The 22,074-nt window shown below is 39.7% G+C and overlaps 1 protein-coding gene across 1 annotated transcript; it reads left to right on the top strand.

Annotated features, from left to right (window-relative positions):
• Positions 1 to 795: 795 nt before the first annotated feature.
• lsm6 (LSM6 homolog, U6 small nuclear RNA and mRNA degradation associated) lies at positions 796 to 10,601 on the top strand. Its single transcript, XM_057328008.1, has 4 exons — positions 796 to 918; positions 1,305 to 1,403; positions 9,054 to 9,167; positions 10,394 to 10,601. The coding sequence occupies exons 2-4, from the start codon at positions 1,310 to 1,312 to the stop codon at positions 10,426 to 10,428; spliced, it is 243 nt and encodes an 80-aa protein (XP_057183991.1). The 5' UTR covers positions 796 to 918; positions 1,305 to 1,309; the 3' UTR covers positions 10,429 to 10,601.
• The last annotated feature ends 11,473 nt before the right edge of the window (positions 10,602 to 22,074 follow it).

Genomic DNA, 22,074 nt, shown 5'->3' with positions numbered 1-22,074 from the left:
GTGGTACACTGAGGAGGTCACCACAGCATATGCTCTCTGTCACACCGCTCAAAAAATCTGTATACATTAAGCACAAAACAAAGATTGTCTGTTATTGACAACTATGATCACAGATGAGAGATTTTGTTTCAAATAATGATTACTTTGATAGGAAAACACATTAGATCACTATTCCCCACTCTTTCCTCTCCTTCAGGACATGAACCCAAGATAGGCAACAGGGAAAAAAATACTCATTGAATATTCATTAACTTGTGCCTAGGTGTGTACACGGCTCTTAACCACTCTTGTTTATGACTTAAGGACTTGTAGCGCTGACCTTAGTTTAACACGGCGCCAGATACCAAATTAACCTCTAGCCTCCTCAGGGCTACCAATGCCCTGCTAACAAGCAAACTGTCTGGATGCGCCAGAAATGCTTTATGATTCTGTCTCTCAGGTGCATGCCCTCCTCTTCCTGTGAACAAAAGACAGCCTTTTCTTCCTCATATATTATATTTTGTTGGCCACTAAGGATATTCTTTCTCTGACATGTTCTTAGTCACAGTATTGCTACTAGACAAGGCTTACAGTGGACTTAACAGTGCACATAAAATTCTGTTTTCATATTCTGTTTCATAAGTGTAACTTGCATCACAGTACATATTGTAATAACATTCCTCAAACAATGGAAATTGATTAAACAATCTAATTTCCAGATACAGCTAAGATTTATGACCAACGTGGATCCTGCCCATTTTCTCTTCGCTTTCTTAATCGCAGAATGATTGTTCCATAGCGGCTTCCGTACGATGACAGTTTAACGAAGCCTCTGATTGGCTGTGCGGTGTAAACACCATTGAAATAGAGTAGGCGCTTCAGTCCATTGGTCATCAACACTCCGCTGAAACGTGCAGTATACGTTGGAAATCGAATAAGGTAACGTTACGTGACTGTTTAATGTTGGTTAAATAAACGTGTTGTGGTTTATATTTCAGGAGGTTTAATTTAATTTCACCTAAAATGCAAGACTTGTGCACTATATACGTCTAAAGTGTTCATCCTGCGCTACTACTGTGGATTGTAATGCTAACAGGCTAGGTAGCTGCTCATGCTAAAAGATAGGTATTCTCACCTTTATTCGATTTAACGAAGCCTATTTACAAAATAATTTTAAATCTTGGCTTGAGTAGTCTTTTAGATATACTTTTGTATAGCCAGGCAGTGTTAAAATAACGTCACGAAGATACAAAACACATTTCTTTGCTAGCAGTGCAGCTAAGCAAAATATTTATTTTGCCAACGTGCTATTATTTCTTTTGCAGTGAAAATGAGTCTCCGGAAGCAGACACCGAGTGATTTCTTGAAGCAGATCATTGGAAGACCAGTGGTGGTGAAACTGAACTCTGGTGTGGATTACAGAGGTAAAACCAATGTTGTTAAATAGCTGCCACCTTGCAGTTTGGGTTCTTTTTATATTTATATATCTTAAAGAATGTAAGACCAGTACAAGTTGGTTATATGTGTTTAATGCTTGTGGGGATAAGTTACACAGTAGGGTTGCGCGGTAAACCGGTTCTGGAAATTTACCGGTACATGTTAGATTTCAATCGGTTCAATACCAGAATTTTGCTTGTTTCGGTACTTGAAAAACCGCTGTTCCAAAGTTCACCGCTATGCGGCAGTATGCCACAGAACCCGCAACATCGAAGAACAAGATGAATTGCTCTACAAGCACTTTTTCGACCATTTAAACCGACACTGTGAGTGATTTATTACAAATTCGGCTCTTTATACTTTTGCTGAGAGATCTTTAGATTGTTTCAGAGTAACGTATATTCTACATGCTGCGTCTGTTCATCCCCTTCCACGGCATACATGGCATATATAACGTTATCTCTGTTCCAGACATCTCAGTTAGCCTACTAATCATCATGAAGTTTTCTTTCGCGTCTTATACTGTCAAATACACACGCTGTTATGTCAAAAACACAAAAGGTTCACATAAGCACAGTCCGTTGTGTTTTAAATGTATATCCGCATCAAAAAAGAATTTGCCGTAAAGTGACAGTAACCTAATCAGAATCAGAAAGAGCTTTATTGCCAAGTATGTTTGCACATACAAGGAATTTGTTTTGGTGACAGAAGCATCCAGAACACAGAAACAGCAACAACAGTACACAGAGACCATAACACAATCGAATACAGTACACAATGATTTAAATAAGGGCCTATGGGTATAAAAAATTAAGAAATACAATACAATAAACATAAGATAAAGATATAGAGAGTGTAAAGCTATGTATGTATGTAAATATGTACAAGTAAAAAATAACGTGTCACAAATAAAAGAGAAAATGAAACTTTTGTAACGTTAGCTTTATTTAGAGTCATTGCATATTTGTTTTATACAGTGAAGACATTGTGCAGTGTTTTATTTTTATTGATCATAGTTTTCATCTTGAATGCTACTGTTAAATAGACCTACTTGAAACATTTAATTGTTGTTCAAAATTTAATTGTTCATATTTGTGGGATTATGATGATAAGTCTATATAACCAAAGCATTTTTCAGTGATACAGTGTAAAAGTGTAAAAATAAAATGGTGCTATATAAAATATAAAAATTATATATAAAATATACATTAAAGCAGTTTCATGCAGTCTTATTAATATTTTTTCAAATAATTTATTTTGGGGCTGGTTATTGATCACCTGTGGTACCGATATTAGATTCTGGTACCGTACTGAAGCCAGAATTTTGGTATCGAGCCAACACTATTACACAGTAGTTAATACGATTACTTTACAGTCGGGTACATTACAAGTACAAGTACTTACACCCACCAAATCACAGAGCAATATTTTGTCTAATATGACATGAAAGCGTTACATTTGCTTACCATGATATGTGCCTGACTGTCTTAAAATAAAATAAATACATCCAAAATTACTATACTAACATATTAATGTAGTAGTTTACAGGACAGGCTTTGGGGACAGACTAGCACCAAACATTCTGATATGCTTTTATACAACATTTCCACACTCCATCAAATGCCACGCATGGCACTTTAACTCAGATCACCACTTTAACTCAGATCACCACTTTACCCTTCATGGTTTATGGACTCTGATGTACTCTGCACTGCACTATATTAATAATCAGCTTTGCCATCACCTACCTCTTATAACCTGTTGTACATGTGCATGCAAATACACTCACCTAAAGGATTATTAGGAACACCTGTTCAATTTCTCATTAATGCAATTATCTAATCAACCAATCACATGGCAGTTGCTTCAATGCATTTAGGTGGTGGTCCTGGTCAAGACAATCTCCTGAACTCCAAACTGAATGTCAGAATGGGAAAGAAAGGTGATTTAAGCAATTTTGAGCGTGGCATGGTTGTTGGTGCCAGACGGGCCGGTCTGAGTATTTCACAATCTGCTCAGTTACTGGGATTTTCACGCACAACCATTTCTAGGGTTTACAAAGAATGGTGTGAAAAGGGAAAAACATCCAGTATGCGGCAGTCCTGTGGGCGAAAATGCCTTGTTGATGCTAGAGGTCAGAGGAGAATGGGCCGACTGATTCAAGCTGATAGAAGAGCAACTTTGACTGAAATAACCACTCGTTACAACCGAGGTATGCAGCAAAGCATTTGTGAAGCCACAACACGCACAACCTTGAGGCAGATGGGCTACAACAGCAGAAGACCCCACCGGGTACCACTCATCTCCACTACAAATAGGAAAAAGAGGCTACAATTTGCACGAGCTCACCAAAATTGGACAGTTGAAGACTGGAAAAATGTTGCCTGGTCTGATGAGTCTCGATTTCTGTTGAGACATTCAAATGGTAGAGTCAGAATTTGGCGTAAACAGAATGAGAACATGGATCCATCATGCCTTGTTACCACTGTGCAGGCTGGTGGTGGTGGTGTAATGGTGTGGGGGATGTTTTCTTGGCACACTTTAGGCCCCTTAGTGCCAATTGGGCATCGTTTAAATGCCACGGCCTACCTGAGCATTGTTTCTGACCATGTCCATCCCTTTATGACCACCATGTACCCATCCTCTAATGGCTACTTCCAGCAGGATAATGCACCATGTCACAAAGCTCGAATCATTTCAAATTGGTTTCTTGAACATGACAATGAGTTCACTGTACTAGAATGGCCCCCACAGTCACCAGATCTCAACCCGATAGAACATCTTTGGGATGTGGTGGAACGGGAGCTTCGTGCCCTGGATGTGCATCCCACAAATCTCCATCAACTGCAAGATGCTATCCTATCAATATGGGCCAACATTTCTAAAGAATGCTTTCAGCACCTTGTTGAATCAATGCCACGTAGAATTAAGGCAGTTCTGAAGGCGAAAGGGGGTCAAACACCGTATTAGTATGGTGTTCCTAATAATCCTTTAGGTGAGTGTATATTATGTGTACCTTGTATGTGTTTCTGTTTTGTCTTGTATATTCTGTTATATATTGTGTATTGTTATTTATAGTATGTTTAAATGTATACTCGGTAGGGATGGGTACCGAGAACCAGTACTTTTTTGGACCGGTACAAAATTGGGTCGATACCGGAGTATCGATAAGCTTCATGACGAACGATACTGTTATCGATACTTGCGTTGTTTTATCTCTTTGTATTCGGGTGTTAAATGGCGAATTAGAGGCTGCTGCTGCTGCCTATCATTTTCAATCCCTGATTGATGTCCGAATGGCCGAAGTTTGCTCGACGTATGTGTGATATCTAGGACCATATGATTTCCGCGATGTATTTGTAATTTGCTTGTTTTGAGTGTTTATGAGTGAAAGAGTATGAAAGTATTTCAATGCCATTAGTCTTTGAAGCAAAAAAGCATGTTGAATTACCACTAATCAAAAATAAATCTGTTGCATTACCAGTGCTTGCATTTTTAAAGTCTGCAATTCAATATGGTTGAATATTTAAGCTGTGAATATTTCAAATTGAAACATTTCACGCACAATTTCACCGTTAAAAAGTTCAATAATCAAAATTCGCCTTTTAAATTTCACTTAAAAAATTCAACTTGTTTTAGAATACAACCTTTAATTTTCGACAAACAATTTTCAGTCCATATTATTTCGGTTTAAAAATTCGCTTCCACAAATTCAGTGGTTCAAATTCGGCTTGAAATTCAAAGTTTCACATCCGGGAATCCCAGGAGAAGCAATAGAGCGCCGATTCCGCCAATGCATGATCTCTACCTGCTGCCTGTCCGCTTCACCAGCAGGTGGTGCAAGTCGGTTCTGACGAAGACCAAAGCAAGAAATGCAGATACTTTTATATGTTTGCAGCACAGTCCACTCATCTGCTCGATTAAGTGAATTTATTTGATCTCATAGATCTTTTCTTATGCATCATCAACATCAGAAATATTAGGTTTCCTGCTCTGGCTCGAAGGAATTAAGTTATTTTTTACTTCAGCACATTGTGTTCACATAAATACTATGCATCATCAGCATTTACAGGACATGTATTGTGTTTGAAGCGGTCAAATAACTGAGATCTCAACTAGGAGCTTATTGACAAATGCTCTGATTTTAACGCGTACTCTCCCATGTGCTTCTGTTTATATGACGTAGCTGCAATCTCAATAAACATTCTTTTTATTTTCCTCGCATGATCTTGTTTTAATTTGAGACTCTCAGAAAATGCTGGATGTTGTGGAATTGTGGAAACGTTCGTTTGTTAATACGAGACAGATATACGAGACTGTTAAAAACTGATATTTTAGCCAAGCGAATTTCTTGAGCAGGCCAGATAAAATAGACCAGATAAAAATAGTCAGCACTTTCTTTAGAACCCGACTAGACCCGAAACGTCTTGTGCAGCCTGCAGCCAAGCAAGATACCTCACGGCGTTATGGATGTATACGCGCAAAGATAAAAACTTTTGTTGCATGCTGTGTGCGTTTCCCAATAATGTGCCACACACGAACATGCGAGTATGACTACACGCTAATTGCTTGAGTTGCTGTCTGTTCATTAAATGCTAAAAAAAATCACTCACGGTATATTAACCTAATTATGTCTTGTAAAGTTTGGCATAACAAATATTTGTTGTTTACCTAACCATAAAATGTAATTAATTTGTGTCTTTCGGGGCGATTGGTAAAAGCACATTCATTATAAATTACCAGAGACCCGATGCCATATCGGACACGACCTGTGCCAAGGCATATTTTGTCAACGACCCGAAGCCGCTGGGACACATGAGGACCTCTCTAACATACACCTCAATGCAAGTCAGTTTGCATGGCCGAGCAGTGAAAAATATATTTAATTACTGGTCAGAAAACAATATGAGTGCTCCATGGCAATATACACAACTATCTGTAGATGTTGCTGTTTGGCGCATTGTATTTCGTATACTTTTATATTAGGCTATAGCCTTTCTTTTTAATTAGCTTACCCAATACTATAACATATCAAAACGAAATTACGATTTGGTATAATAATTTTTAATCTATATGCTCACATAATAAGTCAACATATTGTTAAATTTATGCATTTTAAATGACAGAAATACACTGAAACCACGTTGGAGAAACACGTACTGTACGTGTCTAAAATGTATGTGTACAGTTCAGTTAAATGATCAAATTTACCCTCTTTAAACTTATGCTAAACATTTAGCTGAATATCCACAACATGTGTGGTGGCATGGTGGAACAAAAACGTTATAAGCTTGCAAGATTTGCTAAGTGCCTTTAGCCTACTCTGTCCCTTTAGCGTCCACGGACCACACCATCACGGCTGGTGTACCGTGCTAAAACGCTTAATGTTGCTTAATCTTCAGACCAGATGATTAGTATAGCCTACACCTTTTTAATAACCATAGGCTACAGAAATGCGGAAGAGCCCTAAATATGAATGCAAAAAGCACAAAATGACACAAAGAATTTTAGCATGTCCTGCCGTATTTCTCACATAATACCAGAACTAATAGGTATAGGTGTTTTTATTGTTGCAGTATTTCAGTTTGTTTTTTTATTAATTCGTTCATACAATAGGTTATAATTGGCTTTATTTTGTTTGCGTTCTGAGATTTCAGATGAAAAGTATAGGCATAATTATTTCCATTGATATTTCTCTTTTAAGTGGTGTAGTTATTCGTTTGTTTAAGTTACATTTATATCCTACATTTACTAAATATTTTACAATTACGTTTTTAAGAAAAGACTGTTATTTATATTTCTCTGATGAAAAATTGTTCATGGCTTGTTCTTACATCTGTTTTCACTACTATTTCAGTTAGCCTACTATTGTCTGTTTAAAATGTATAATTATTGCTATTTTTCCTATTTAGTTTTAAACCGAAATAAAAAAAAATATTTGAATTTAAATGTTAAGTTTATTGTGATGGTGTTATGTAACTAATGTATTTAAAATCTTGTTGTCTTGTTTTCAGGCACATTAGTCAGATACCATTGCATGTGTCATTCAAATAGCTTCATGCAATTAGCTTATTTTATTCAAACACAGTATGATTCAGTAATTCACTGTAACATATACAATTTTCTTATCCTCGAAACTCAAATCATTATTTGATGACTTAAGATCCTGCTTATCAAAAGCACGATTTTATGTTTGTGTTTGGCGAGCTACAGAAATTATATTTTTCGTGCATATGATACGCATGTGTTTTGCGTGTACTTTTTATGTACATACCGACTTAACCCACACCATCTTAACCAAGGGGGTAATCATATGCACGTAAAAAGTAATGAATGCGTATAAATAGCAAGCCAAATACAAACATAAACTCTTACTATAGATAGGCAGTACTAGTAGATCTGGTAGGATATTTAAATAATTAAATTAATATTATAAATGTATGAATAGTCCACTGATTCCAGGTCACCTGGAATTGTCCCCGTGCTCAATGTCCGTTCCAGGGCTGATAGTGGTGAGTTAAGCTGCCAGTACAAGAAACAATAACTTTTTTCTTGATGATGCATAAGAAGAGATCTATGAGATCATATAAATTCACTTAATCGAGCAGATGAGTGGACTGTGCTGCAAACATATAAAAGTATCTGCATTTCTTGCTTTGGTCTTCGTCAGAAGCGACTTGCACCACCTGCTGGTGAAGCGGACAGGCAGCAGGTAGAGATCATGCATTGGCGGAATCGGCGCTCTATTGCTTCTCCTGGGATTCCCGGATGTGAAACTTTGAATTTCAAGTCGAATTTGAACCACTGAATTTGTGGAAGCGAATTTTTAAACCGATATTTAAAATTATATGGACTGAAAATTGTCTGTCGAATATTAAAGCTTGTATTTTATAACAAGTTGAATTTTTTAAATGAAATTTAAAAGGTGAATTTTGATTATTGAATTTTTAAACGGTGAAACTGTGTGTGAAATTTTTACATTTGAAAAAATCACAGCTTAAATATGCAACCATGTTGAATTGCAGAACCTTAAAATGCGAGCACTGTTAATACAATGCATTTTTTTTTTTCAGTTAGTGCTATTCAGCACGTCTTTTTGCTTCAAACACATTTGTCTCTATTTTACTTCCATAAAAGAGTGGCACGGTTGCGCTTGTGGAGCTTTCAGCGTCCGCGTTTCACAACAATGAAGCTTCCGTCAAACACCCCGTTGCGGCAAACCATCAAAATAAAAGTCCTTTATTTGAGAACAAGATGTAACTTGTAAACTGCAGTTCTGAAGCTCAGCTGTAATAAAGAAACTTAAAATGTTTAACATCTTTTCACATCATGTGTTTTTTGCATCAAATTATAGAGTGTAGTATCAATAACAGTATTGATAAGTACCGGTACCGATAAGCAGTATCGATATCGGTATCGATAAAATCTTAACGATACCCATCCCTAATACTCGGTGTATGAAGCACCTGGTTAAGCACCTGCACATTGCTGCTGCTGTTGGTGATGTGATATTGATTTGGTTGAGAAAGAGCCCTTTTAATAGTTCTTCTGTTAGCAGAGATTGTTTGATGGAACTGCTGCTGAAAATTCTCCAACAGGCATTAAAAGCTTATCTCTAGTATGTCTCTTGTCCCCAGGGGTTCTTGCTTGCCTTGATGGCTACATGAACATTGCTGTGGAACAGACAGAGGAATATGTCAATGGTCAGCTGAAGAACAAATATGGGGATGCATTTCTCAGAGGAAACAATGGTATGTAATGTCTTTGTACATTTTTAGTATTTTTCCTTTAAATTTTGTATTATAGTTATAGCATTTTATTTTTATTATAGTTTGAGTTCTTGTATCAAGCTACCTAGGCAGTCATGGTGCTTTGTTGAAGGAATAGTTTACCCCAAAATTAAAATAACTTTGTTTACTTAAATATCGGGTAACATGCTATTTCATCCATTCTGACTTCTTTACACTGTTAAACGTGCTGGCTTCTCATGCTTAACATGGTCAACTTAAAAAACGAGTTGGACGTATGACGTAGTATTTCTGAGCTTGATACACTCCCCCAGCACTCCAACTTGTTTCGAAAAGTTTTTTTATAAGTCTACCTATTCCTTTTATTGGGCAATTCTCGTATAAAAGCACGGCAAGGCGAAAGAAATAGCCCGCCCCCATTTCCAACCGACGAGCGATAGTAAGACCCACCTACCATCAAGATTGGCTGCACTGTGAGCTGCAGCTGCAGCTCGTTACTCTTGCCATAGTGTGAGAAGTCAGTAGTTTGTTTGTTCACGGCATTTCAGTGATGGATGTTATATAAACGGTGGATATAACACTGGATTTGGAGATCGTTTGAAACTGATAGATGGTGCGGTCCCAGTGCTAAAAGATGCCGACCATGAACCGCACGCAGTAAGTGAAACTAAGTCATATGTCTGTGTTTTGTTGGCAATCGGCGGGTACGGGTATAATGTGAAAAACAGGAAGGGATTAATGCGATGATGTAATGTTATTGTGTGCTCGTGCTCTAGTTCCGTCCTGCCTGCCGGCCTCCAACAGCTCATGTTTTTCCAGAAATAATCGTACAGCTGTATCTCTCTTTTATAAATGTGATCAAACTAAATACTCTTCGAAGATACGATGTATGCAATACTACTGTATAGGTACTCAAGATTAATATGAGATTGGCAGAAACTGCGCGTGTTACCCGATCTTTAAATTTATGCAATTCTTAACTGATATTTTCTTATTATATATTTCTCTTGTGGTGCACAAATGACAATAAGATGTTCTTATTGTTTACTTTATGCAAAAGATCTTTTCTCATTTGAAACAGTGTTGAGTAAATGAAACAGAATTTTCATTTTTGGGTGAAAATTCTCTGTATGTTATTAATTTCTTTCTATTACTGATGTAATGTTTGAACAGCCTTTTATAGAAATGCGTTTCCATTATTTACGATTCATTTTTTCCCTTTCTTCCAGTGTTATACATCAGTACCCAGAAGAGGAAGATGTGAAGCCATTTTACTTGTTTCTTTATTCAGTGTTAGATAATTGAATTATTGTTTACTGTATATTCTTAATCCTTTGTTACATGACAATAATATCCAAGTTTCTTTAATGTTTTGTAACACAAAGTGTTGGTGGTCTGCACAGTGTAATGCAGTAAATAATTTCTTTTCCAACCATAGATATTGTGTTTGGGTCTTAATAACTTCAGTTTGCTTTTCAGATGTTTCTGTGAATTTTAAAATTTTGTGATTTATTCCGTAGTAAGAAATTAATTGATTCGCATTTTAAAGTCTATAGACTTAGAAAAGTCTGGAGAGAAACGCATCGCCATTTATTTACTCGTCTGAGAAAAATTATCCTGTTTAAAACACTTATCAGAACCCCAAATCTACTTTAGCTCATGTGGCCATATCTATACATTTACTTTTTTAGGGCACTGTAATAAATGTACAAATGATCTTGGCACTGTTACAGTTAGGTAGGCTATTTTTAAAAAATTAACTTATGATTCATTAGGCTCCTAATGAGCTGTTTGGAAGCTCCGGAGTTTTCTTTATATGATAAAGAGATTTACTTGGATGCATATCTTTCTGCATCCACAAATGCTCTTTGCCCTCATTTAGGAGACAAAAGGCTGTCAAGGTCAGCCCTGAATGCAGGATGAAGGACACAGTATTGATTAAACCTTGTCCGTAACCCGAGTGAGTGGGGGCTTTCTAGCAGGAGCTCGGTATCATTATGGCGACCACAGCAAATGCTTTTCTACTGTAATCAAATACCAGAACCCCTCTCGCGACGGTTCTCTGCACTCTGAGATTAATTAGCACTGTTCGCAGTAATGACCCAATGACTAAATAGACTGTCTTATGAGGGCTGCTCTAATGACCTACAGCAACAGTCTGCAACATCATAACTGGCAACAAAGGCTGGCTTCAGAATCTGTACACAGGTTATTTTTGGGGTCTGAAATAGTCGATTTGATAACGGCATTATTTGGGTTGTATAACAGACTATAGGCTGTCAATCTGCTCCCCATTGCATAATGCTATTTTGACAGTAAATCAACAAGGTGTGTTTGATATGCATAAATAGCTTTTATTAGACAGTTGTTTTATTCATGTGAATGTTGGTCCAGACACGGAGGTCTGCAGCTCCACCAGGAGTTAGATCCTGTCATTGCAACAGAAAACAATAGCACAAATTGGAAAACAGAATTAACAATTAATTTTGCAATGTGGGCACTAAAAATAATATGTTGTGATTTTTCTACCTTTCTATGAAATGCATAATGTATAATCTAAAATATTTTTTCTTTGTAATATTTTAACATAAGTTAAAGTCATTTCTGTTTATAGACAGATTCAAAGCAATAACATAAACGTTACTGCGCATACACACATTTGTGGTCCAAACTTAACTTGTGGTCCAAACTTAACTTCCGGTACAAATTTGTCCCTGCCGATTATTTCTGAAAACAAGCAAAAGAAAAAAGTAAATTACATTAGCAAGCAAGTTAAAAGTACGTCTTGCCAGTAAGAACCTTTACTTGGCTAAACTTAAATTTGTAAATTTGTAACTTAAAGTTACACGACCCATTCAACAAATTATTCAATAAAATAAATATACATTAAAATTCAACAAATTGTTTATATAATACAATTGTTATTTATTATACTTGTATATAAATAAAATATATAAGTTAAATAAAATATAAATAGTTATATTTTTAGCCAGCCAGACCGACCAACAAACAGTCCGGAAGGTAAGTTCGGGTCAGGCGTGTGCGTCCGATGCAGAGTTATAGTTTTGATCTAAGTTTAATTTAGTTTTATTAATATTTTAAATTAGGTTTTCTTTTTAGTTATGTTAAATTTAGTTAGTTTTGGCAATTTTAGTATATGCCTTTGTTAATAAGAATTTATTTTTTATGTTTCTGTATAAGACTAATTAATTTTTATTTTAGTTTTCCTTTAGTTTTTGTTTATTATTATAATTTTAGTGCTTTAAACTTATTTCAGTTTATTTTTGAGGCAACATTTCAATTTTTCTTTTAGTTAAGTTTTTCCAGTTATTTTAGGTCAATATTTTATTTGATTTAAATGAACAGAAATGTTTTAAAAGATTTAATTTTAGTAAACTAAAATAACCTTGGTCCGATGAAACCGTCTAGGTGCACTTTTCAATCACAAATCTAAATTCACATTCAGGAATAAAGGATACTTGTTTGGATATAGCAGGTTAAAGTCCTAAGGAGGTTTTTGTGCCTTCAAAGTATTTTGATGTGTAATGTTATGATGAGTCAATCAGAGTTTGAATATACGTTCCTCTCCGATTCCTTGAAGTAACACTGGCATTTCCAGAATGTTCATGCAGAGCCAGCAGTGTTTGTAAGCCGATGTCATACCTTACAGTTTGTAAATTTGATCTTGTGAGACCCTGCTCTGCCAGAGAGGGTAGAAATGAAAGGGACCAACTTCCATGCAATTCTTGCACACATTTTCTGAACAGCATACGGAAGTTTGTTATATATAACCGTTTCATCCATTTAATTGTCTTCTCTCTGCAGCTTGTTTTAATTTCACGTGATCGAATATTTATTTCATTAAATGTATGTTTTTTTTTCCATTGGGGTTAAAATAATAGAGAAAATAAGGTTTAATAGCTTTATCCCAGCATTAAATTGGAATGTGTATGTGGGCCATTTAAGATCATAGACTGTTGATGACTAGCATACCACATGCAGACTCTTAATTTAGACTCCAATACTGTCAACCTTGGCCTGGAATGTGCTCCCTGACCTTATTATCTGAAAGGAACTATTCTGGATGTTTGCAAGTGGGGGTTGAATGATTTATCTGGACCATCCTACAAATGGCAAAGTGAAGCTGCTTGGCTAGAGAAAGTGGCATTCATTTTAGGAAAAAAATAAGCCTGGGGGGGTATGTTGGCCCTGACAGCACTGTTTACTATTGTGTATCGACCTCTTGTGGTTGTAAATTATACCTCTCTGATGTAAACGGATTATTTTAATTTATAATAAAGTGTGTTGGAGCAGCAGGGGTATTCATTGATTCTGAGAAGAAGAATATTCTTACTATGGGGTGTATGCGAACACATTTTGCACAATTTTACATTATTCTGGTGTTCAATGCAAACTTGTGGATAAATCCACACAACAAAGGATTTCAAACATATGATTTTCATTAAGGGTCATTAAGGTATCATTTATTTGCTTCACATTTTGATGATTTAAGTCTCTGTAATAATTAAACAAGAAGGACAAGTGTGAATTAAGATTTTGGCTCATTAACAGAACACCAATAAATATCAACAGACATCAGGAGGTGTTTGGCATTACTTTCCTCTTAAAACAGGTGAGGCAGTTCGGTCAGCACATCTTCCAGCACATTTTGAGTCTCGTGTGAAATACAGGCTAACCCTGCACTCAAGCAATTAGCCCCCTTCACAACACCATTTTGACTGCCAATTTGTCTACCATAGAACATAATGCAGAGAGTTGTTGGCAAGCGCCCAACATGCTAATGGAATTGCCAGAGTGTTTTGTTTCTCTGTGAGTAACCACGGTGGCTTTGTGCTGTCAAGTCTCTGAGTTGGCCAATGGTAATTGAGTGTGTCCTGTAGCTGCCACATTTAGGAATCACTGAACAGCTTTGGCTCTGCCACGATGTCTGTGACACACCTGGGATTCAAGATTGTGTGCCGATATGACAGGCAGCAGATGAAGAAAAGAGTAGTAGATTAAAATGGTCTATTACGCTGAAGTATGTTTTGCACCAATAGTTTTATCGAATGGAAATGCAAAAATATTTTTTTCTTAACACCTCCTCATCAGCCATTGGTCAGAAAACAAAGAGACCCACCCCAAAGTCATGCAGTTAATGTCGGGTTGATCAAACAAACAAATCTTTTGATGGTTTCACAAGTGCTTATAGTCTGAACACACAAATCCAGACTAAAAAATGCCATTAAGGGTCGCCAGAAAAATATCATAAAATAAATTTAGTAAATTAGTTTTTCGTGTTATTTTACACCCAACTTGTAAATTTGCAGTCTTTTTCTGTAATTTGACTTTTTCACTACGTGAAAATATAGTGAAATAAAAAAGTAAAATTCCGGAAAATTATTTTTTACAGTCTGGCCTGTGTATATTTAGTTAGGAAAGGAGAAAGTATTTTAAAATGATCTTTTTGAACATTGTTTCCAACTTCTGGTCATTCTGAAACAAGGTTTCATTGAATCATGGCCATTTGACGTACACTGTGAAAAAAAGTAATTTTACAAAACTTTCACGTATAATGTATGAAAACTGTAATTTTACAGATTTGTCACGTATTTTTGAAATACAGTTAAAATCACCAAATTTACAAGAAAACATATTTTTACATGAAAAAGTGTTATTTTACCGTATTCTTTCGTACTTTATGTTTTATTTTTACAGTGAAATATGTTAAAAACATGAAATTACAGAAAAAGATTGAAAGTACAAGAAAAACATGTAATTTATTTGATGTGAAAAACTGTTGTTTTGTGGTATTTTTCTGGCACCTGTTTTTTTACCATTTTTTTACAGTGTAGAGAGAAGAGCAGAGGGCAGCTTACCCGGTACATCTGTACATCTATTCGCTTTCTTTTATTTGTCTTTTGCGTTAAGTAAAGTCAAAGGCTACTCAAACTACTAGTTATGTCTAAGGCTGCTACCACAAATATGTGCGAATGCCAAGCTGCATGCACTTTCTCTTTGTCAATTATGATCTCACAATTGTTTGCCTTATCTGATGCATTATAGATTTCCAATTATAAAACAGTGAAAATCAGCAACAATAGAAATACAATAACAAACCATAGGCCTTTATAATGAACTGGGATAGGAGAATGTATTTTAACAGCTGGCATTGTTTCAAATCTCCGGTGATGCTGAGACCGGGTTAGTTCTGTTATGAGATGCTGTCAAATCAAGATTCATTTTGTGAACACTACAGCATGAAATGAAAGTTACTGGGTTCACAGAGCTGTTCTGATGCTGCTCAAGGGTAGTTAAGTATTATGAGCAGTATACACAGAGCAGTATTATGATGGGGAGTCTATGTGTCAAATTGGCCAGCAGAGAGCATTTCTCTAAACATAATTAGGTATAGTGAGTAAAGCACGTTTACCTTGTGACAGACTCACAATGGCTACCGTCTGAAGATTGGACAGTTAGGGGCCGTTAGACTCAAAGTGACATGGCGGGTTGAGCACTTATGTCTGCCGTGCGGTGTCACTTTGAGAATTTTATCGACCGGGATGTCAGAGGGGAAGATAGCAGCTCTCTGCTTTTACTACAATGGATGCTGTTAGTGAGCTTCCCAAACTGTGTCACTGTGGCGTACAAACATGGCTTGAACCAATAGTGGGACACCAATAAATAACACATACTACATAAGAAATAGCTGTTGTCATTAATTTTTCACTTATTATTACATTTTATTTATGAGATGTTTCAATTTCAATGGAACATTTTCATGGAAACCTTTGAATTTTTGGGTTACCATTTAAGGCCTGTCAGACTTCTCATATGTGACCCTGGATCACAAAACCAGTCTTAAGTAGCACGGGAACATTTTTAGTAAAAGACAAAATACATTGTGTGGGTCAAAATTATCGATTTTTCTTTTATGCCAAAAATCATTAGGATATTAAGTAAAGATCATGTTCCATGAAGATATTTTGTAAATTTCCTACCTTAAATATATACAAATTATATCATATATTTTTGTGAGTGGATGGCCTGCTACATTTCCACTGAAAGGCAATTTTCTCAATATTTATATTTTTTGCGCTGTCAGATTCCAGAGTTTTAAACGGTTGTATCTCTGCCAGATATTGTCCTATTCTAACAACTCATATATCTATAGAAAGATTATTTATTCAGCTTTCAGATTATGTAAAAACCTCAATATCGAAAAATTGACCCATAAGACTGGTTTTGTTGTCCAGGGTCACATATGTGTTCAGCAGATGGCAACCCTGCTGAAATAAGTAGAGCCGGTCACCTGCAGTATAGGATTCTTGTGTGCTTTCTTCTCTCTTAACCGGCAACCAGAAAGCTATAAAATACAGCAAATACAGTAGCTCATCATTAAATTAGGCGGTTAGCCTTGAAGATCTCTGCCATCAAGTGGTCAAACTGCACAATGCATTAGGCATTATTTATATACTTCAGGAAGGAATACAATTGGGAAGTGTGCAGAAAACATAGAATATATTGGTAAATACAGTGCTGATCCTAGACATCTGGGGGCTCTAAGCAAACCTTTTTGAAGGGCCCTTGTCATGATAGTTCAAATTAGATATAAACATAACTGTAAACTATAAGGAATAAAAATAATAAATCAATTAACACATTTAAACAAATATAGACTGAAAGACAAAAAAAACATTAATCTGATAGTAAGAAAAAATAATTTTAAAATAAAATTTTTACTTTGTTTGACATGTAAATTATTCTTTACCTTAATTAAACACGTGGCTTGTTTTTTCTAACCAAATACAGTAAGTGATTAACAAAAATAAAGCATGATAATATAGTTTACTTAATAATGCTACGTTTACGAAAACACATCAATAATTCTCTAAATGTGATGGAACACACTAAAAATGACATATTATCATGGGCAAACCAAATGCAGTGGATTGCAGTGGTGTGCATTATAGCTGAGACTCACATGAGCACTGTAGTTGGTTTTGGGCCTGTAAGTCATTCCCTCTAAATGCTATTGAGCTTTAAATAATCATATATACAGTATTTTGTATGAACCTATATAGTAGATGGGTTTAATATACATAGCAAAACACATAGCAATATTTACATATGATTTGACAGTTTATTGTAATAAATATAAAAAATAAAAAAGGTGTGCATTATAGCTGTGTGAGCTCTCGGGTTTGAGCACTTGTTTGTTTTGTTTCTTGTCGAACACATGGTTCAGCTTGACAGCTCTCCATGTGCTCGGTGTCTTCGTGACAGCCCCGCCCCTTGTGTCGACATTAATTACCTCATCATTGTTCCACTCCTTTCACCTGGGTTGGCTTCGGTTTTTCTCTCTCCCCGCCTGATTTCTCATTCTCTCCCTTGATTCTTTTCCTTCTTAAACCCTCTTGTGCCTCTGTCCTGTGTCAGATCGTCAGTGTTATTTCCGGCGATCTGCCGATCGCTTATCTTTTCTCGGGTATCATGTAATCACCTCTTTTTCGTCCAGGCTCCAGAGCTGTTTTTGCCATGTGGTGTCTTCTTGTCTGCCTGCAGTGTCGGACTCGCTGCATGGATCTCTTGTTCTCCCTGATCGGTCAGACGGCTAGAGGGATTTCGTTCTATGGATTTCCTGTTGGAATATATCTCTCCTGTCGGATTAAGTGAACTCTCAGACAAGTTTCTCTACCCTGTTGGTCTAGTGGATTCCTGGTGGAACATATTTCTCCTGTCGGATTAAGTGACTTCTTCGGCCAAGTATCTCTCCCCTGGCGGTCTAGTGGACTCACGTGGGAAGGTATCCTCCTGTCGGTCTTGTGGGTCCTCATTGGGAACATTTAGTCTCCAGTCGGCCTAGTGGTTTGCTCAGCTACTTGTCTCCTATGGATTATTGAACTTCCCTGTAAGGATTTACCTCCTGATTCTCTCATAGGAATTTTTGCCAGGAGATTTCTCTGGCCCTGTCTCCACACCCCCACGACAGTGGGTGTTACCCTCGACCTCATACTCAATTGCGGCCTGGCCGCTGGATACAGGACTCATTGCCTCCATTCCCTTTTTTGGCTGAGCGCTCAAACTTTTTTTTGCCCTGTGCATCCAGGACTTTATTCGCGACTCGTCTGTTGTACAGATTCCTGGGTATCTGATTTATTGCCGCTAGACGGTCCCCTTTTGTGTTGACTACCCTGTTGTATTTATTGAAGTGAGGCATTTATTAAAGATTCTTACTACCCTGCATTTGACTCTCGAGTTTCCCTTCCAGAACCGTAACAGAACGATCTGACCAACATGGAGTCAGCAGGGTCCAACCCTCTACACGCAGCCCTCATGCAACAAGGAATACTTTTGGGACAACAATCCACCCATCTCAATTCCGCTACCCAAGAGATCGGAGCCCTCAACGCGCAGGTGACGGAACTCACAACCCGCCTTGGAGAGCTCCTGCACGCCCCCGCCACCCGTGAGCCAGAACCACATGCTCACAATCCCCCAGGCTACTGTGGAGACCCTAACTCATGTCGGGCCTTTCTCTCCCAGTGCTCCCTCGTTTTTTCTCTCCAGCCCCGACATTATGCCACTGAAACCTCCAAGGTAGCCTATGTCATTGCACTCCTATCCGGATCAGCCCGAGACTGGGCAGTTGCTGTTTGGGACTCTAAGGCCCCCTGCTGCGCCTCGTTTGAGGCCTTTCGTAAGGAGATGATCGGTTTATTTGACCGAACTGCCCAGGGGGACGAAGCGTCCGCCCAGCTAGCCCGACTCTCGCAGAAAGGAACCTCTGACTGAGTGCGCCATCCGTCTCAAGACTCTTGCTGTGGCCACCGACTGGAATCCCAGTGCCCTCCGCGCTCGTTTCCTCGATGGCCTTAATCCAGGCCTAGCCTACGAATTGGCACCCCTCAACCTACCCAGTGAATTAGACTCCCTCATTAATTTGTCGTTACGGGTGGAAGGCCGCATGGCTCACCGCCGTCTCCAACAGCTCTCCAACCCCTTCAGACAGTTCCAGCCCAAGACCGCTCCTTCGTCTGCTCCCCTTGTTCCCCAACTCACGGGGACCGAGCCTATGCAGATCGGGCGCCTCCACCTCACCCCTCAGGAGAAGCAACAACGCTTTACCCAAGGCCTCTGCCTCTATTGCGGCAAGGCAGGTCACTTCGCCGCCCGCTGTCCGGTAAAAGCCAAGGCCCACTAGGAACTCGGAGAGTCCTGGTGGGCGCAATCACCCCTTTAACCTCTCCGTCCAACCGAGCCATGTTGCCCTTCCAGCTCCTGTTCCAGGGATCATCTCAGGTCGGCCGTGCTCTCATTGACTCTGGGGCAGAAGGGAACTTCATAGACGCCGCCACAGTCCGTAAGTGGGGAATCCCTTCCATTCCCCTCTCTGAACCCATGGAGGTTGAGTCGCTCGCAGGCAGGCGCCTTGCTTCCATCAGTCATGTCACCCCCTGTGTAAGTTTGATTCTTTCAGGGAACCACCACGAGAGTATTGTTTTACATCCTCGATTCCCCCAAGAACCAGATTGTGCTGGGGTACCCGTGGTTTGTACAACACAATCCTCACGTGGATTGGAAGAATGGTTCTCTCTTAGCCTGGGGTCAGTCCTGTCATTTGTCTTGTCTGGGGTCTGCCTCCTCTCCTGTCTCTCTGTCTTGTGTTCCTCAGGTGCTGCCCGCAGACTTAACAGGCATCCCGGTGGAGTACCATGATCTCAGTGCGATGTTCAGCAAGTCCTGTGCTACCTCCTTACCTCCTCATCGATCCTTTGACTGCGCCATCAACCTTCTCCCGGGCACTTCTCCGCCTAAAGGTTGTTTGTACTCCCTGTCCAGCCCAGAGAGAGAGGTGATGGACAAGTATATTCAGGAAGCCCTCCTAGCTGGTCTCATTCGGCACTCATCATCCCCTGCGGGTGCGGGATTCTTCTTTGTTGAAAAGAAGGACGGCTCCCTACGCCCCTGTATCGATTACCGAGGTTTGAATGACATCACCATTAAGAATCGGTACCCCTTACCATTAATGTCTTCTGCCTTTGAGTTATTGCAGGGAGCCCGGGTCTTCAATAAATTAGACATACGCAATGCCTACCATCTTGTCCACATCCGAGAGGGTGATGAGTGGAAGACGGCCTTCAACACCCCCACGGGACACTATGAGTATCGGGTTCTACCGTTCGGTCTTACCAATGCTCCAGCCATCTTCAAGGACCTCGTCAATAGCATTCTGGGAGACATGATTAACAAGTTTGTCTTTGTGTACCTGGATGACATCCTTATTTTTTCCCACTCTCTCCAGGAACACACCCAGCACGTTAGGCGGGTCCTTCAAAGGTCACTCGAAAACCAGCTTTATGCCAAGGCGGAGAAGTGAGAATTCCACACCGAGTCAGTTACGTTCCTTGGCCACATCATCTCCACTGACGGTATCAAAGTGGATCCGGCCAAGATCAAGGCTGTCGCCAATTGGCCCAACCCCGACTCTCGCAAGGCGCTTCAACGGTTCCTGGTTTTGCCAACTTTTACTGGAGATTCATCAGGAACTTCGGCCTCACAGCCGCGCCTCTCTCTGCATTGACCTCCATTAAAGTTCCGTTGAAGTGGAATCACGAGGCACAGGTCGCCTTTGATAAATTAAAGTCTCGTTTTATCTCTGCACCTGTTTTGTCTGTTCCAGATCCTACTCTCCAGTTTATTGTTGAGGTCGATGCATCAGATGTCGGGGTCGGCGCAGTCTTGTCCCAACGCTCCGCTGGTGATGGGAAGGTACACCCCTGTGCCTTCTTCTCCCACCGCCTCAGCCCTGCAGAACGTAACTACGACATCGGTAATCGGGAGCTGTTGGTGGTAAGACTAACCCTGGGGGAGTGGCGCCACTGGTTGGAGGGTGCAGAGCGACCCTTCTTGGTCTGGACGGACCACAAGAACTTGGAGTATGTCCATTCAGCCAAGAGGGTGAGCGCGCGTCAGGCCCGCTGGGCACTCTTCTTTGGGCGTTTCAACTTCACCCTCTCGTTCCGGCCTGGCGCTAAGAACGTTAAACCCAACACTCTCTCGCGTCTGTTCGAGACTCCCGAGGGAGAGCCCTCAGCTGGAACCATCCTCCCTGAGAGGGTGGTAGTTGGGGCTCTCTCTTGGGGAATCGAACAGCGAGTAGTGGAGGCCGGAAGGGGGGTGCAAGTGCCAGCTGAGTGCCCAGGGGGTAGACTATCAGTTCCTCCCGCTCTGCGATCCGATGTCCTGCAGTGGGGTCACTCTTCCAGATTGGTCTGCCATCCAGGAATTTGGGGAACGCAGGCGGCCATCCGCCGGTGTTTCTGGTGGCCATCCTTGGCCGATGATGTCAGACAGTTCGTGTTGGCCTGCCCGGTTTGCGCTCAATGCAAGACACCCAATCATCCTCCTGCTGGTCTGCTCCGTCCCTTACCCCTCCCCTCCTGCCCTTTGTCCCATATAGCTCTTGATTTCGTCACTGGGCTACCTGCCTCCAAGGGCAACACTGTGGTTCTCACGGTGGTGGATCGTTTCTCCAAGGCGGTCCATTTCATTCCATTGCCCAAACTTCCCTCCGCCTGGGAGACAGCTCAACTGTTGATAGATCACGTCTTCCATCTCAATGGGTTGCCGGTCGACTTGGTCTCGGATAGGGGTCCTCAGTTCTCCTCCCGGTTCTGGAAAGAGTTTTGTAGACAGATCGGGGCCTCTGCGAGTCTGTCTTCAGGTTTTCATCCCCAGACCAACGGGCAATGCGAGCGGGCCAACCAGGATCTCGGTAGAATGCTCCGTTGTTTGACATCATCCAACCCGGGTTCTTGGTGCTCTCAGCTCCCATGGGTAGAGTACTCCCACAACTCCCTCCCCTCGGCCGCGTCAGGTATGTCTCCTTTCGAGTGCTCTGTTGGTT

The sequence above is a fragment of the Triplophysa rosa genome, unplaced genomic scaffold, assembly GCF_024868665.1.
Source record: "Triplophysa rosa unplaced genomic scaffold, Trosa_1v2 scaffold34_ERROPOS727490, whole genome shotgun sequence".
NCBI lineage: Eukaryota > Metazoa > Chordata > Actinopteri > Cypriniformes > Nemacheilidae > Triplophysa > Triplophysa rosa.
The sequence above is the reverse complement of the archived record's forward strand: the minus strand, read 5'-3'. Positions and strand labels throughout refer to the sequence as shown.

Bases quoted from the DNA above. Each gene is read 5' to 3' on its own strand.
- lsm6 (XM_057328008.1), top strand. From the start codon at position 1,310: ATGAGTCTCCGGAAGCAGACACCGAGTGATTTCTTGAAGCAGATCATT. The intron at 1,404-9,053 runs GTAAAACCAATG...TCTTGTCCCCAG, and splicing joins CTCTGGTGTGGATTACAGAG to GGGTTCTTGCTTGCCTTGAT. The intron at 9,168-10,393 runs GTATGTAATGTC...CCTTTCTTCCAG, and splicing joins ATTTCTCAGAGGAAACAATG to TGTTATACATCAGTACCCAG.